This window comes from Bidens hawaiensis, unplaced genomic scaffold (genome assembly GCF_021521415.1).
Source record: "Bidens hawaiensis isolate Kalapana, Puna unplaced genomic scaffold, B.hawaiensis_p1.1 tig00029602_1, whole genome shotgun sequence".
NCBI classification, from domain to species: Eukaryota; Viridiplantae; Streptophyta; class Magnoliopsida; order Asterales; family Asteraceae; genus Bidens; species Bidens hawaiensis.
In genome coordinates this window covers 24,404-42,681 of record NW_027494900.1, presented here as the reverse complement: position 1 = coordinate 42,681, position 18,278 = coordinate 24,404, and the positions used below count along the sequence as shown (strand labels likewise).

At 36.9% G+C, this 18,278-nt stretch overlaps 1 protein-coding gene across 1 annotated transcript; it reads left to right on the top strand.

Annotated features, from left to right (window-relative positions):
* The first annotated feature begins 13,399 nt into the window (after positions 1-13,399).
* Positions 13,400-15,631, top strand: LOC143579109 (receptor-like protein EIX2). The gene has a single exon (XM_077062501.1). It carries the CDS (start codon positions 13,400-13,402, stop codon positions 15,629-15,631), a length of 2,232 nt encoding a protein of 743 aa, XP_076918616.1.
* The last annotated feature ends 2,647 nt before the right edge of the window (positions 15,632-18,278 follow it).

The window sequence follows — 18,278 nt, the reverse complement described above, 5'->3', positions numbered from 1 at the left end:
CTCAATTTTCTTCTTCCTTATATTATTGCATTTCCCAATCTACCCCTTTCATCTTTACATAGATAAATAATAATAATTAGTGTATTACCCGGCTCGTTGCGCTGGGCAGATCGGTAAAACTCAGACGATGATAAACCAATCGCGGTCAGTCCTGGGCGTTGAGGCAGAAAGTCGATGTGACTTTGGTCGGTTTCGGTTAAGTTTGTTACGATACCAGAACTAAACTCCAGAAATAAAAGGAAAAACATATACAACTTGAGGTGGATCAATTGGATGGCATCGGTCGGTAAAACTTGGACGTTGGGAAGATCCAAGCATTGTCGATCCCGGACGTTGAGGCAGTGATTCTACACAAATTAGGCCTATTTCCATCGCATTCGTTACGGTACCCGGAACTAAAACAGAAAAAAAACACAAAATTGGTGTTCGGTAGTTTTTTTCTTACGTTCGTTAACGTACCATAATTAAAACAAAATGCGGGTGAGTCTACTTTCCGTCACGTTCGTTACGGTGGCGTCGATTGGTAAAATCGGTCGTTGGTAAAACTCCAGTGTTGTTGGTCCCGGTCATTATGCGAGTTATTCAATTTTCGTTATGTTCGTCGTATTTTCTTATAATCAAAACTAAGTCGTTTTGATGAGTTTTGCGTCTGAGGTTAGTCTGCTAACAACACCGTATTCACTTTCCCCTTCTATATCTACCTATTCTAATAAGGTAAAATAATGTAGACACGTGTCAGTTTGTGGTTAATCCTCACAATTGTTTTCACTCCAAAACTAATATATGTTATAAATTAATAATTATTCACTTTCCTTTTACACTATATTTATATTATATCTATAACATGATTAAATTATTTATTTTTCTTTAAACTTTATTTATATTATATCTATACACTTTTATAATAATAAATATTTACATATTATACCACTACTCATTGTTAAAATATATTTCACAACATTTGGCTCAAATTTGTTACGGGTAAAAAGAGGTAATCTGAATATTTTTAAAATTTTGAGAATGCAAATAGATTTATTGTTAAATTTGTTACGTGTTCAAAGTTTTAACTTGAAAATGTAAAACAAATTAAAGTTAGAATTTTAAATGTGATTGGGTTTCGAATTTATTTTTAAGGACATTTTTGGAAATAGTCAAGATTCGGGATTTTGCACATTGGGTATTTTTCCCTTGACTATTAAAATTTAAGAAAAAATGAGAAGCACTTCCGACATGCCACCTCAAGGCCTATCAATGCTTCTAACTTTTATCAAATTAGAAAAAATTGTGTCAACATTGACTTTTTCTTGAATAATGATCATAATGTTTTATGTGAAGCATGACGCCACAAAATTATGTTCAAGTGAAGCAAAATATTCACAAAATTGAACGGGTTAACATGTTATTTTTTTGTCAATTGGCAAAGTTGAGAAACCCTTCAAAATTATCAAAATCTTTTTTATGATGCGCTCAAAACTATTATCATATGAGAAGTATTCTTCAAATTGGTTCATAGCTAAATTTATTTCAATTATACATATATGATACTGAGAATAAATTTTCAATAGATGGAGTGTTCTTTAGTATGTTTTTGCATATGCATTATTTTTTAATTAAGTTCATTTTTTATTTTTTTTGAAAAAATTCATTTTGTGATATAAATAAAATCAATTTATGTATAATGATACAAACATAGATGTAATACAGTTTTCTATGCACATTATATATTGCTTTATTTGTAACTTAATTATTTGAATCATTCCGTATGCTACACTGGCTTTAAAACTAGTTTATTTATATTTTACTTAAAAACCTAACATAACACTAATATTGGGAAAAAAAAATGCACAAAAGGATGCATGTTTCTAACAGGGGTCGAACACCAACAACCAACTCACCATGAACAACTCCACAAACCATCAAACCATCAAACCATTATACATATTGATTAGAGTTCCAAATAAAATTAATAAAAGGTCAAAACTACCAGCTAAAAACAATATATGTGATCGCCAAGCACTTTTTATCTATAATAATGATAATCATAATAATCATATAAATTATAAAAAAATCGATTAATTGAAGAGAAACCAAGTTAAATTTATGGCTCCATTTTTGGTGCCTTGTTTCAAAACCGAACTTGACAAATTGAATCACACTTAGCAAATGAATTGTTTCCAATCTGGAAACCAAACAACACCAAATTGTTTGAATGTTTGTTATTGAATCTATGCATAAGTTTCATACTCAAATTCATTATTAAGTGATTAACTAAATTCTAGTTCAAACATCCCAGACCAAATTAATTATTTTTCTTCAATTTTCTTTAAGCTTAAACACTTCTAACACATATGTAAAATGAATTTGGCTAGGGATTAGCCTAAACCAACCATGTCACGGTGTAACCTCACAAATGAATGGAGGGGTGTGAAGGAATACGTAGCATAATTCCATTAGACCAAGGATGAGTGATGAATGGTCAAGAATGAAGAGTACACAACACAACTCAATAGTCTATTTGAGTAACTAATTCGTAAATATGATACTTTACTTTTTTCGAAGAACCAATATCATTAAATAAAACAATTGCAAGCCGCAAGAGGCCTAACAAAAATACAAGAGTTACGGTTTAAGACAAGTCAACACAACCAACAATCTATAATGGAAAATTAACGAAATTAAACCTACACCAATCCTTTCAATCCAAGCTCGCTCTTTGACTGAACGCAGTCAACAATCTATATGACACACTTTACTACTCAAATGAATCCAATAAGACCATGTACCAAGTAGCAATGTCAACGGATCTCCCAAAGTCTTGAAAAGTTATTTCTAACACACAAATCCAAGCCTTTAAATTTGGTGTGTTATGCTTACTTTCAATGACCTTTGATCTTTCTGCCTTTCTCTTATTTACAAATACGTATTACATGCTCTCTCTATTAAATTTGATGAAGAACGATCCATCTTGATTTTCGATTCTAACCGAATTGATATATATTTAAACACTTGATGTCATCCTTAAGACCATGATGAGAGACATGTTCTTAATACTTTCACATGAATGAAAATTGTTCCAAACTTTGAAAATCAATAATAATGGATAACCGGCGCCTTGCCCACCGACGGCGGATGTTGAGAAAGCCTACGGTGGATGGTGGTCGTGTGGTGGATGAGGTGGCTGATGATGATGAACTTTATATAATGGCTTCTTTTTCGTATAGATAGTCTCGAACATTATAAATGAATGTTAGCTAACGACCGATTTCATGGTAATGTTTGGATGTCTTTAGTTTCTTTGGTTACGGTTTCGTTTCCCCACAACACACGGGTCAAAATACAAAGATAAACTGTTATAATTCCAAAATGTAAATAAGAATCATAAGTTTAACTTCTTGTTTTTAAATATTCTCAAATTGCTACAGTAGCTATTATCCGTTGTATGCTTAAAATCCAAAATTTATAAATTGTTTTTAAGCAACTAGTTATTACAAATCCATTACCTATTTAGCAGTCTTAAACGGTTCTAATAATCATAAATTTTAATTAAATTGTTGATAAAAATCGAATTCCAAATAAATACATTGCAACTTGTAAGTATTCATTTGCTATAAGTGGAATAACGATTTCACTTTTATCAAACTTCACATTGTTTATTTATAACCGACGAGTTAATATAACAAATTCAAGTAATTTTACTTGAATTTAAAACAAGTTTATTATAATATATGATTTATTTGAATGGAAATTACATAATAATTATTTTTCAAATCAACATGGTTTAGAACATTCACAATGCAATCAATTCGTGCACTTTCCATTGGAAAGCACATTCCATCCCAGTTTGCATCTAAGTATGCACACAAAACGGATACAAGGAAACTTATATCTTTTGGTGCAAACATCATTAGCTTCACTTGGTAATCCATTTCCTAGAATCATGCAACAAAGGTTTTGAATAAAAAAGCTATATTTTTGTCAATAAGTTTAAGAAAGCAATATATATATATATATATATATATATATATATATATAAATAAGTATATAACACAATGAATAATAAGGTTTACCATGACATGAAGCTATTGTGCTAGCAAGTAGAATGAGGAACATAACGGTGATGCTTTTCATAGTTAAAATCTTCTAATGAGATTTTCTATATAATACATTATTTGGAATGGATATATATAGGTGTAGTGAAAGAGTATGATAATCTAATGCATTTATTGCATTTCAAAAAAGTTTATGCATTTAATAGTTTCTATAAACAAAAGACATTCATATATAGTATATAAGATGTAATGAGGATTTGGATTAAATAAATCGAATTGCACACGCAGAAAAGTTATTGGTGGTGTATTGTATGTGGTGTCTACGGGGAGAAGTTTAATTAGATAATTAATATTGTCAAAAGAAGACATGAACGTCTAACGTCTCGTATGAATTAGTGCCAAAAATAAGTCATGAATTAATGATCAATTTGTGTTTATCAAGTAACATCTAAAAGTGGTCTATTTTGGACTCATGCTTCAAAATCATCATTGGATTCAAATCAAAACTTTGTTTTATAAAATTACGTTCAAATTAAATTTAATTGCTCGTCACCTAAATAAAAAAAAAATGTGATTCTCTCTCTCTCTTAATGGCTAACGCACTTTTTCTAACTTATAGTTTTAGTTTAAAATTAAAATCAAAATTTGTATGTGTAAAGTCAAAAGTCACAATAATCGGTTTGAGCTGATTCTTTCAATTTGGGCAATTCATATAATTTTAAAATAGAGCGTAATATTATCGTACCTGCAAAATAAAGTACGCTCAAATTGAATTCTATTCATGCTCGAATTTAATTACGGTGTTCCATTACGCTCACATATTATGCTCAGTTTTCCAAAGTAACTGTGACAATATGATTAGCAACAACTTAGTTCATTAGTGGCGATTATGATATCAACAACTGCGATAACTAGCAACTTCTGTCATTAGTAAGCATGTGTCAATAATACTTCGGGCGCAACAATAACTTAGCTACTACAGGAGCTAAGTTGCTGATGGAGTTCCACTCAATCAAGGTCTTTTCATGCTGATAGAGGTATCACTAATGTAACTGAATTATAAGTGCCAACAATTTATCGCCAACTCAAGTACCCATTCATGGAAGAGTTTTGTCGATTGTGAATTTATGATGATTCATGTAAGGCCCCGTTACCGGTAGCCCTACTTTCGTGTTGGATTTACTCATAAACACAGTTCTAAATATCAGAGTTAATTAAAACTTTACGTGGAATATAAAACTTTCATAAAACATTACATAATTCATAACTTGTCTCAAAACATCCTTTGTCTTTCAACATTAAAGCATTAAAATTAAAACATCATAAGTCTTCAGATGCCAGACTTTTATTCTTCTGCCATGTCTCCCCACTCAAGCCAGCTGTCTCATCCTACTCACCTGCGTGCATACTAAAAGTCAGCTACGCTGAGTGAGTTCTAGTTAATCATACATTATACAATACACAATAACTTATATTCTTTCATTCATACTTTCATACTTTCTTACTTTCATACTTTCTTACTTTCACATCTTACGTTATAAAGAGCATTACGCCCTACATTCCTCGAGTATTATTAGGGCTCGGTACCCTCCTTCCTCGAGTATTATTAGGGCTCGGTACCCTCCTTCCTCGAGTATTATTAGGGCTCGGTACCCTCTTTCCTCGAGTATTATTAGGGCTCGGTACCCTCTTTCCTCGAATATTAGTAGGGTTCGGTTCCCTAGTTCTCGAATATTAGTAGGGTTCGATTCCCTCTTCGTTACCATACAACCATACATCATACCTCGAGTATTATTAGGGCTCGGTACCCTTTTCATAACCATACAACCATACAACCATCATTTCCTTCTTTTATTAACTTTATCACGTTCATACATATAAGCATACATATCATACTTACCTTATACATAGCGTTACAACCTGACAGTACGTGCAATATCCGAAGATCGTTCACGTACTAACAAGCAATCATTCATACATTTCACATCATTCATATAAGGCATACACTTATCACTTAGGATAAGTGTATTAACAAACATATAGAGTATGCACACAGCCCCAAAAACATAACACAGAAGTGGGGCTAGAAACTCACCTGAACACGGTTACGTTCACCGTTAATCGTAATCCCTTTCTTCAGTTGTGCACGGCTGACTGTATAACAAGTATACGTATCAATTAACTATCATTACTCATATCATCTTTCTAGTCTTAACTACTACCCACAACAAACGGGGGTCCCGGGGCAGCGCCCCTGGCAGCGGGGTCTAGGGGCGGCAGCCTCTAGCAGGGTCCAAGGGGCAGAGCCCCTGGCTGGGGTCGAGCTACCAGGTCAGCTTGGAAAAATTTTATTTACATTAACTGTCTTAACACATTTTCCATTAGGTTTTTAATTTATTTTCTAAGCGAACTTAACTTTATGCGAAGTTAAACCTTAAGCGAACTTAGCTTTAGGCGAAGTTATCAGTTAGGCGAACTTGGCCTTAGGCGAAGTTATCAGTTAGGCGATTGGCCTTAGGCGAAGTTATCAATTAGGCGAACTTGGCCTTAGGCGAAGTTATCCATTAGGCGAACTTGGCCTTAGGCGAAGTTACCAGTTAGGCGAACTTAGCCGTAGGCGAAGTTAAGCTTTGAAGGCGAAGTTATGCTTTGAAGGCGAAGTTAAGCTTTTGCAGGCGAAGTTGTTCAGGTCAGCTACGGGTTTGGTTTTTATCAAGCATTTTGGCGATTTTAATACCCTTGTTATGGTTCGACATCACCCCCCACGTTCCCTAACCGTTTTCGTTCGTATATATATCCCGTATATACTATAAAGCTTGGACCTTTAAGGTAAAAATGTTCAATACTACGTAAACATTAAAGGTCAAGAACATACCTTTTATATGTTCGGTGTGGTCGCGGTTTGCTTGGTTATCTCGTATATTGAAGATCTAATAATGGTCGGCTTGATTCTTGGTCTCGGATGTCTCTCTCTCTCTCTCTCGGCCGAATATGGTGTAGTGTATGTGTGTGTTTTTGAGTGTGTAGAGATTATGATGGAAATGAAATGAGGGTTTGGGGTTTTAGGTTGGTTTAGGGGATATTTATATCCCTTAAAGCCCATGGACCTAAGGCCCATTCTCATTTAACCCATCTTAATTAATCTAAGTCCATGATCCGTTCTTTACTCGACATTAATTAATTAATAACGCGAAGTCACTAAACGTAACTTTCTTTATTTAACATTATAAATTTTAGGATGTTACAAGTCTTCCCTCCTTAAAGAGGTTTCGTCCCCGAAACCTAACTATTACATAAACAAACTAGGGTAAAACTTGCGCATCTCATCCTCGGCTTCCCAAGTAGCATCCGATCCCTTGCGGTGTTTCCATATCACTTTTACCAAAGGTATAACCTTGTGACGAAGCTGCTTCTCCTTGCGATCAATGATCTTTATCGGTTGCTCGATGTAGTTCAATTGTTCATCAACCTCAATGTCCATCAATGGCACGTGAGACGTGTCATCAGCTAGACACTTCCTCAGATGAGAAACATGGAAGGTTGAATGAATTCTTTCTAACTCATCGGGTAAATCCAGCTTATAAGCTACTTCCTCCACACGATCTAAAATTTTAAACGGTCCAATGTACCTCGGACTCAACTTCCCCCTCTATCTAAAACGAATAATTCCTTTCCAAAGCGAGACCTTAAGCATCACATTGTCGCCAACGTTAAACTTAATTGGTCGTCGCCGCTTATCTACATAAGACTTTTGTCTGTCTTGAGCGGCTTTCATTCTTGCTTTGATCTGATCGAACTTTGAAGACGTTTCTTGAACCACTTCTAGGCTTCCCATTTCTTTCTGACCAATCTCACCCCAACACACCGGGGTTCTACATCGTCTACCGTAAAGCATCTCAAACGGTGGCATACCAATACTTGAATGGTAACTGTTGTTATAGGAGAACTCTGCTAGGTGCAGATGATCATCCCAACTTCCACCAAAATCTAAAACACAAGCACGCAGCATATCCTCAAGGGTTTGGATCGTCCTTTCAGACTGTCCATCGGTTTGAGGATGATACGCCGTACTGATGTTCAATCTTGTTCCCATAGCTTCATGGAATTTCCTCCAGAACCTCGAAGTAAACCGTGTATCTCTATCAGACACGATCGATAACGGTACTCCATGCTTAGCCACAACCTCTTTAATGAACAAGTTTGTTAATGTTTCTGACGAGACAGCCTCTCGTATAGGCAGAAAGTGAGCACTCTTGGTCAAACGGTCCACTATCACCCAGATGGTATCATGATGCTTAGCTGTACGAGGTAGCTTAGTTATGAAATCCATAGTGATGTGTTCCCATTTCCACTCAGGTATCTCTAGCGGTTGCATCTTCCCATAAGGCTTCTGATGTTCGGCTTTGACTTGTAAGCAAGTTAAGCACTTACTGACATAATCTACTACATCATTCTTCATTCCAGGCCACCAGTAATCTCTTTTCAAGTCTTGATACATCTTTTTAGCTCCAGGATGGATTGAGTACCTTGACTTATGAGCTTCATCTAAGATTCGACTTCTAAGATCACCATGGCGTGGGATCCACATGCGGTCAAATCTAGTCTTAACTCCATGAGTGTTTTCCATCAACTCATTTTGCTGGCCATACATCCTTTCTTTCTTTACTAACCCTTCATCTACTAACACCTCTGACTGCACCTTGATGATTTCTTCAAAAAGACTTGAGTTCATAATCAGCTGGTATGACCTCACTGTTGCAAGGACTTCCTCATTCTTACGACTTAGCGCATCAGCGACCACGTTAGCTTTACCGGGGTAATACTTAATCTCACAGTCGTAATCCTTTATCAATTCTAACCATCTTCTCTGCCTCATGTTCAATTCTTTCTGCTCGAAGAAGTACTTTAAACTCTTATGATCTGTATAGATAGTACACTTAATACCGTACAGATAATGCCTCCATATCTTAAGAGCATGCACTACAGCTGCTAACTCCAAATCATGCGTCGGATAAGTACTCTCATGGACCTTCAACTGTCTAGACACGTAAGCTATCACCTTCCCTCGTTGCATCAACACGCAACCTAACCCTTAATGCGAGGCATCAGCACAAACAACGAAATCCTCGTCACCATCGGGTAGAGCAAGGATTGGAGCTTGCGTGAGTCTCTTCTTTAATTCTTCAAAGGCTTCTTCTTGAAACTTTCCCCAACTGAATACTATCGACTTTCGGGTCATACCGGTCAGCGGTGCGGCTATCTTGGAGAAACCTTCGATGAATCTCCTATAGTAGCCAGCTAACCCTAGGAAGCTTCGTATATCAATCGGATTCTGCGGAGTCTTCCAATTCGTTATCGCTTCAATCTTAGCTGGGTCCACAGTAATCCCTTCCGGATTAATCACGTGACCTAGAAATTGCACTTCTCGCAACCAGAACGCGCATTTCGAAAACTTAGCGTACAACTTCTCTTTCTTCAGAACTTCCAATACCTCTCTCAAATGCTCAGCATGGTCAGACTCGCTCTTTGAATAAATCAATATATCATCAATGAAGACGATAACTGACTTATCCAACATTGGTCGACACACCCTATTCATCATGTCCATAAATGCTGCAGGGGCATTTGTTAGACCGAATGACATTACGAGGAACTCGTAGTGTCCATACCGCGTTCGGAACGCTGTCTTAGGGATGTCTGCCTCCTTCACCTTAAGTTGATGATAGCCTGATCTGAGATCTATCCGTGAGAACCAACTTGAACCTTGCAGTTGGTCAAACAGATCATCAATCCTTGGCAAAGGATATCTATTCTTTACCGTAAGCTTATTCAACTCACGATAGTCTATGCACATTCTCATACTTCCATCATTCTTCTTCACGAACAACACTGGTGCGCCCCACGGGGAAACACTTGGTCTTATGAAACCTTTGTCGAGGAGTTCTTGCAGTTGGGACATCAATTCTTTCATCTCGGACGGTGCTAGACGGTAAGGCGCTTTCGCGACAGGTTGGGCTCCTGGTACTAAATCTATCTGAAATTCTATCTCACGCTCCAGTGGTAACCCCGGAAGATCCTCAGGGAAAACTTCTGGGTAGTCACACACGATAGGAACATCTTTCATTTCTTGCGTCTCGGCCGTAGCGTTGACAACATACGCCAGGTAGGCACCACATCCTCGTCGTAATAACCCTTCGGCTTTTATCATCGAAATGACGTTAAACCTTGAACTTTCTTTATCACCGTAAACCGTCACCACACTACCATCTAAAGACCTTAGCTTTATTATTCTACTCTTACATACTATCTGAGCTTCAAACTCAGACAACCAATCCATTCCCAAGACTACATCGAACCCTCCTAAGGTCATAACATACAAAGTAACAGGGAACTCATGTCCCTCTAACTCTATCTTACAATTCTTAACCATTTTTGTTATTTTAACCGAAGTGTCACTGGTGGTTTCTACTACAAAAGTTTCAGACACTCGGCAGCCTTTCATTTTAGCTAGTTTACTAAATGTCGTAGCTACAAAACTTCTATTCGCACCAGAATCAAATAATACGGAAGCAGAAATGTCGTTTACTAAGAACGTACCGGTCACAACATCAGGAATCTGCTATGATTGAGGGAAGCTAATTACTTGCATTTATATTAACATCAGGAATCAGTTAATATAAATGCAAGTAATTAGCTTCCCTCAATCATAGCAGATATCATATATTCATAATTCATCACCTATATTGGGTAGAAGTAGGGATGGCAACCTTGACCTAAACCATTCCAAATGGGTCAATTTGGGTTGTTTTAAAATTCAAATGGGTTGATTTGGGTCATAGGTTTTAATTAAATGGGTCACTTGAAATTCAACATTCTTATTTTTGGGTCAAAATGGGTTGACAAATTTAACTACATGGGTCGATGTGGGTTAGTGTCTTAAGGAAAAGTGACATGTTTGGGTTGAAACGGGTTTTAGATTGGAACGATATCGGTTTAGGTTTCGGCTCGGATCAGCTTTCGTGCCGACACGAGTTTTAGCACTGGACGGGTTGGGTTTCGGTTTCTATCGAGTTTTCGCACTAGACGGGTCGATTAAGGTTTTTGATTCGTTTTCGTCGACATTTCGGTTTCGGTTAATTTGTCGGTTTTTTTTTTTTATGAACGGGATAACGGCGAAAATATTTTAGTTTTTTTACTTTTTTCGTTATTCGTTTATATTTTGAGTTATGATTTTTTATTTGTTTTTTTGAATTTTTTTTGAGGGATTTTGATCTTAATAGAAACCATCAAAAAATATTCAAAAAAATTAATAAAAAAACATACTCAAAAAATAAAACAAAAACAAAAAATGTAAAAAAACTAAAACGTTTAGTCCGTTGTCCTTGTTCAAAAAAATCGACAAATTAACCGAAACTGAAAAGTCGACAACAACGGAACAAAAACATGCTGAAACAAGCTGTTAAGTGATGAACGGAACTGAAAAATCGCTAAAACAAGTTGTTAAGTGTTGAAACGAACTGAAAAATCGCTTAAACGAGCTATTAGATGCTAAAACGACCTGAAAATTCGCTTAAACGAGCTGTTACGCGATGAAACGAACTGAAAAATCGCTTAAACGAGCTGTTACGTGCTGAAACGAACTGAAAAATCGCTTAAACGAGCTGTTACGCGATGAAACGAACTGAAAAATCGCTTAAACGAGTTGTTAAACGAACTGAAAATCGCTTAAACGAGCTGTTACGTGATGAAACGAACTGAAAAATGCTTAAACGAGCTGTTACGTGATGAAACGAACTGAAAAATCGCTTAAACGAGCTGTTACACGCTGAAACAAACTGAAAAATCGCTTAAACGAGCTGTTACGCGGTGAAACGAACTGAAAAATCTCTTAAACGAGCTGTTACGCGATGAAACGAACTGACAAATCGCTTAAACGAGCTGTTAAGCGATGAAACGAACTGAAAAATCGCTTAAACGAGCTGTTACGCGCTGAAACGAACTGAAAAATCGCTTAAACGAGCTGTTACGCGCTGAAACGAACTGAAAAATCGCTTAAACGAGCTGTTACGCGATGAAACGAACTGAAAAATCGCTTAAACGAGCTGTTACGCGCTGAAACGAACTGAAAAATCGCTTAAACGAGCTGTTACGCGATGAAACGAACTGAAAAATCGCTTAAACGAGCTGTTACGCGATGAAACGAACTGAAAAATCGCTTAAACGAGCTGTTACGTGATGAAACGAACTGAAAAATCGCTTAAACGAGCTGTTACGCGCTGTAACGAACTGAAAAATCGCTTAAACGAGCTGTTACGCGCTGAAACGAACTGAAAAATTGCTTAAACGAGCTGTTACGTGCTGAAACGAAATGAAAAATCGCTTAAACGAGTTTTGACCCGTTCCAACCTTGACCCGTTCTAACCCGAACCTGTTGACCCTAACCCGTTCCGACCCGAACCAAAACAACCCTTTTTTAAGTGACCCGTTTCGACCCTGACCCGTTTCAACCCTAACCCGTTCCGACCCATGACCCGTTTCAACCCAACCCAACCCATTTGCCACCTCTAGGTAGAAGTAAAAGTTCGTTTCGGCTTCTTATTTCCATGTATTTACTTGTACATTTCGTATGCTGCATCCACCTTGTTTCTAGCATAATCAGAAGAGAGATTGCTGAAACAAGGTGCATTGAGAGCGAGCGAATAGCACTCCTTCGTTTAAAAAACGGGTTCGTGGATGATCATGGCTTACTCTCTACTTGGAGTAGTAATAGAGGCTCACAAGATTGCTGTTTATGGCGAGGCGTAGGCTGCAACAACAGAACTGGTCATGTCATAGTGCTTGATCTTCACGGGTACTGGTCAGATGATCTTGACGCTGCCGTTCAATTAAGTGGTGACATCAACTCTTCACTACTTGATTTAAACCACTTGAACCATTTGGACCTCAGTTTTAATAGTTTCACCCGGATTCCAGAATTCATCGGTTCCATTCGTAAACTTAGCTACCTCAACCTTTCCTTCATTAACTTGGTGGTATCCAACGTCCCGCCTCAATTGGGTTATCTATCATACTTACAAACTCTTGATCTCTCATATTCCACAATTGTTTTAAGAAACACAGAATGGTTATCGAAACTCAACTCACTTGGATACATAAGCCTTAGCGGTGTAGACCTCAGCGAGTCTAGTAATTTGTTAGAAAATGTGATCACTCGCCTTCCGTCTCTTATCGAAGTACACCTAGCTAATTGTCTTCTTCCAAAAAATTTTTCTTGTACATTACTTCCAGTGACCAATTTCTCGAAAGTTCTTTCTATTCTAGATATCTCGAGTAATTATCTTCCCACGTCTATGGTATATCCTTGGTTATTCAACTTCAGTGGCAGCCTTACCAATATTGACCTCTCCGACAACGAGTTACATGGTAACATTCCTGAAGCTTTTGGTGCATTCGCATCCCTAGAGAAGTTAGATATGACTGAGAATGGTCTCAAAGGTCGTATCCCGACATCATTTGGAAACTTCAGCAACTTACGCTCGTTATATCTAGGTGGGAACGGTCTCAAACAAGACCTTACCCGCTTCTTCCACCTCTTGGAACCAACAGAAAAGTCACTCCAAGTTTTAGACTTGAGTTGGAATGAGTTTTTCGGTTCCTTGCCCGATTTTACAATGTTTACATCTTTAAAAGAATTATATCTCAATGACAATGAGATAATAGGATCCTTTCCAGAAAAGTTTGAGCGTATCTCGAATCTTGTCATCGTTGATTTGGCTGATAACCAAATCACTGGAATGCTCCCGGATCTTTCGGCTTTTTCTTCATTGCACGAATTATATTTCGAGAGAAATCGTTTGGAAGGGACTTTAGGAGAAAAGATTATGCCACTTTCTGAGATTCAAAGTTTAGGGGCATCCGCAAACCTGTTGAACGGTACGATCACCGAGACTCACCTATCGAATCTTTCTCGTCTAGTCTACCTTGATTTGCCATATAACTCTTTGGTTCTCGAAATTGATCCCGAATGGTCTTCTACTTTTTCACTTGATGTCATGTCATTTTCATCTTGCAAGTTAGGTCCTTCGTTCTCAATCTGGCTACAAACTCGGAAGAACTTCTCTATACTTGACATCTCGGCTGCACAAATCATTGACGCTGTCCCGGGTTGGTTCTGGGATCAGTTAACACCGAATCTTCGTTATCTGAATATGTCATATAATCACATTCATGGAACTGTTCCAGATTTGATGTATGGGAACCAACCTTATATTGATTTAAGATTCAATAACTTTTCTGATCCAGTTCCGTTGTTCCCTTCAAACACAGAAACATTAGTTCTCCGCAATAATATGTTTACCGGATTAGTTTTGTTCTTGTGTGAATTTACCAACATAATCCGAATTGATCTTTCGAATAACCAACTATCAGGAGAGCTTCCAGATTGCTCGATGAACTTAACTAGTCTCTATTATCTTAATCTTGAAAACAATAACTTCTTTGGGAAAATCCCGACATCAATGGGATTGCTTTCGTATGTTAAAATGTTAAGTATGCGTAGCAACAGCCTAACCGGAGAGCTACCATCATCCTTAAAGAACTGCACCATGCTGGAATTACTTGATGTTGGAGAAAATAGCCTCTCGGGTCGGATACCTTCTTGGATCAGAAAAAGCCTATCGGAGTTGCGTGTACTTAGCTTAACATCCTGTGGTTTCCATGGTCCCATGCCCACAAGCTTATGCAGGCTTTCCGGCATGCAAATCTTGGATCTCTCTGTAAACAATATCTCTGGAACCATACCCAAGTGCCTCGGCAATAATAAAGGCATGACGGACGAAATGAAAGATTCTTTTTTTGGGCAAAATGGCGTGGGGCTTGCACGTACCAGGCTCTCCATTGATCGGGATACATATACGTTTGAAGCAATGTTGCAATGGAAAGGAAGAAAATATCAATACAGTAACACCTTAGGTCTAGTAAGTAGCCTTGATTTGTCAAGTAACAGCCTCAACGGCGAAATACCACGTGAAATCACCAATCTTTCAGGACTTATTGCCTTAAACCTTTCTAGAAACAACTTAACACAGCATATTCCTCAAGATATCGGTAGATTACGTAGGCTGGATTTCCTTGATTTGTCAAGAAACTATCTGATTGGCGCTATCCCAGTAAGTCTTTCGCAGTTGACTAATCTTGGCATGCTAGACCTTTCATACAATAACTTGTCAGGAAGGATACCGACGAGCACTCAATTACAGAGCTTTGGTGCTTCATCCTACACCGCGAATCCTGCACTTTGTGGGCTTCCACTTCGTAATCAATGCCCCGAAGATTTGGTTCTTCAAAGTCCAAGTACTACATTAGAAACTGAAGATGTTGGAGATCATGAAGATATGCTTATTACTCGGGGGTTTTTTATTTGTCTTTGGATTGGATTAGCATTCGGATTTTTGGGATTTTTTGGAACTTTGGCTTTAAGTGGTTCTTGTAGATATGCATATTTCAAGTTTTGGGATTATGTCATAAATTGGATTTATGTTGTAATAGCTGTGAATTACAACAGGCTGCAAAGGCAGTGTTGACTCCAAGTGATAGTTCTAAATGATTTTTTTTACCTGTATTGTTTTCAAATTTAATGTTCTTGTTTCAAGGAAGTATTGTTAGTATATATAAACACTCAAATTGTTATTGAAAACATGTACACGCGTACATCAATATTGAATTACATGAATTAAAATAGAGCAAAACAAACTAAACAAACCAATTACTAATACAAAAAAAAGGAATTTGTTGGTTGGCTTACAACTTCTACCAACAGTTTAGTCCGCAACATCAGTGCTTCTGATCCTTTGATGTGGAACTGTTCCAACTCCTGGGTGAAAACGAGTCGAGTCGAACCCGAGCTCGTTTGAACTTATATGGAGCTCGAGCTCGGCTCATTTCGAGCTCTATTTTCAAAGCTCGAGCTCAGCTCGTGAGTAGATTCTCGAGCTCGAGCTCGACTCATTTAGTATTTATTAATTAATATTTTAATATATATAATTATATATATTTATATTCAATTATAATTTTATGTATAAAATAATATATATTATTTAGTTATTTTTTCACAATATTAAGTGTTTATAAAGCTTTATTTTGTGTTCATCAAAATTTATATATACCAGGTTTTATAACCCGCGCGTTGGGCGGGTTTATGTCTAGGTTTTATAACTCGCGTGGGTTTGTGTCTAGGTTTTATAACTCGCGTGTTACGCGGTTTTGTAATTATAATGTAATTAGCCACAAATTCTATATAACTATTATGCTAAATATGGTTGGCTCTTCTACCTAATGTGATGTTTAATGTATGTTTGGCACGCCACATAAAAACATAAACTACAAAAGTAATATTGAATTTACTTCATATTCTTACATGTATCATTTTGCTAAAAAAAAAACTAAAGAATTGAATCTATTAGCCTAATTATACAAATTAATGTAACCTGATTATGATAAAGAATTGATTCTAGTATTCGTACCCCTATTGAAAAAGTTTTTGGTGCATACATACTAACGTCTAATAAGGTTGCCAACAAACATCCAACAAACATCAATTCGAGAGTGCTTATATGCTTCTTCTTGGTCAATTTGTGACATATTATATCATATATGACATCTTTATCTCCTGATATGTAGTCTACCTGAAAAGAAAAATGAACAAAGATTTTTTATGACTACACAAATGTTAAAAAAGAACAACAAAATACTATGTTTGTGTGGCTCATAGCCTCATATGACTTATCATTATCATTTAATAGATTCAACTCAACTCCTCTCATTTCAAGTCCTATAAGCTTACAATCATGTTTATATAGTAATTTTCAAAGACAGATTAACTCTTACAAGAAAATCAAAAGTTTACCTCTAGTGCCTTCATGAAGGGCTTTAGCAACACGAAGAGGGGTCTTTCCGAGACCTTATTTGTTGACGTCTTCACTCAAAAGTCTCAAAACCTTGACACAAATAGATCAACACTACATTAGCAAACAATAATCTAAACTAATAGAAATCCTTTTTTTGTCCTTACTTATTTTCTTATGTACAAATATTATTTTGGGTCAGGACGATCGAGCCTTTCAACACGGAATGGGCTACCTTTTATTCCATCCGTTTAAAAGGATCTCGATCGAGCCTAACTAAATATCCATTTGCCAACTGTCAACTAAGTCATAAATACATGAAATACCCTTGCAGCAACCGTTGAATACAATACTACTACCACATAACCCAAAATCAAGCAAAAATCATTTTTAACCCATTATTAACCAAAAATAATTTGCCAAAATTTCCAAAAATACCCTTATCACCAACTGAGATGAACCTGATCAGTTCACAACGTGTTAGCCCGTTAACAAACACTCCAAATATCAGCCTACTTTCGTACCAGAACTATTATAAATATTTCAAATCTTCCTTTCACTTTGATTATGACCCGGAGTCAGACAACCAATGAATGAGATTTCTAGATCAATTGAAATACAAATTCAGTGACTCAAAACATCAAACGCTAATAGATGCCCAAATTTAGTTTAGATGCCAAAAAATTAACACGTAAACTGGTCTCAGATGACCTTATGGTCATCATCATCGACTCAAGCCACCAAACCCATAAACATCTAAAAATATTAACACTACTAATTTCAAGCAAAGTATGACTCAGCGTCGTCGCTACGGCTGCAACCGAGGTTGCCACGCCATGTAGCGAGCCACCATCATCGCCGACTAAAAGAGAGAAAGAAACCGAATCTTTCCACGATCAAAGAGTATGTGCGACACAACATGTAATAAACCTTGTTTTACGCATTAGAAGCTATATTTAATTCCAACCTTTAAAAGTCTTTACATGATGGTACACTTTCATGAAGCTTAGCTTCTGTAGCAATGCATGCAGAATGCTTTCATGCCAGTTTTACTAAATCAAATTCATTAATTAGTTTAGCATATACTAACTGAGACTACAATGTCCCAATTCAAGAACACTTGGGCGCGTTAAAATCTAATCTCACTTTTTAAGAAGTGTTACAACTCAATAAAATATGACCCATTAATGATCAATCCGTTGTTGTTAAAACACTTCAAACCAACAATAACCGGCTACATACATAATCAAAGCACAGACAGGCAACGGCATCACCCTGTTACTTCAGCGACAGCCATAGACAACCATCTCCGCCACCGCCGTCGCCT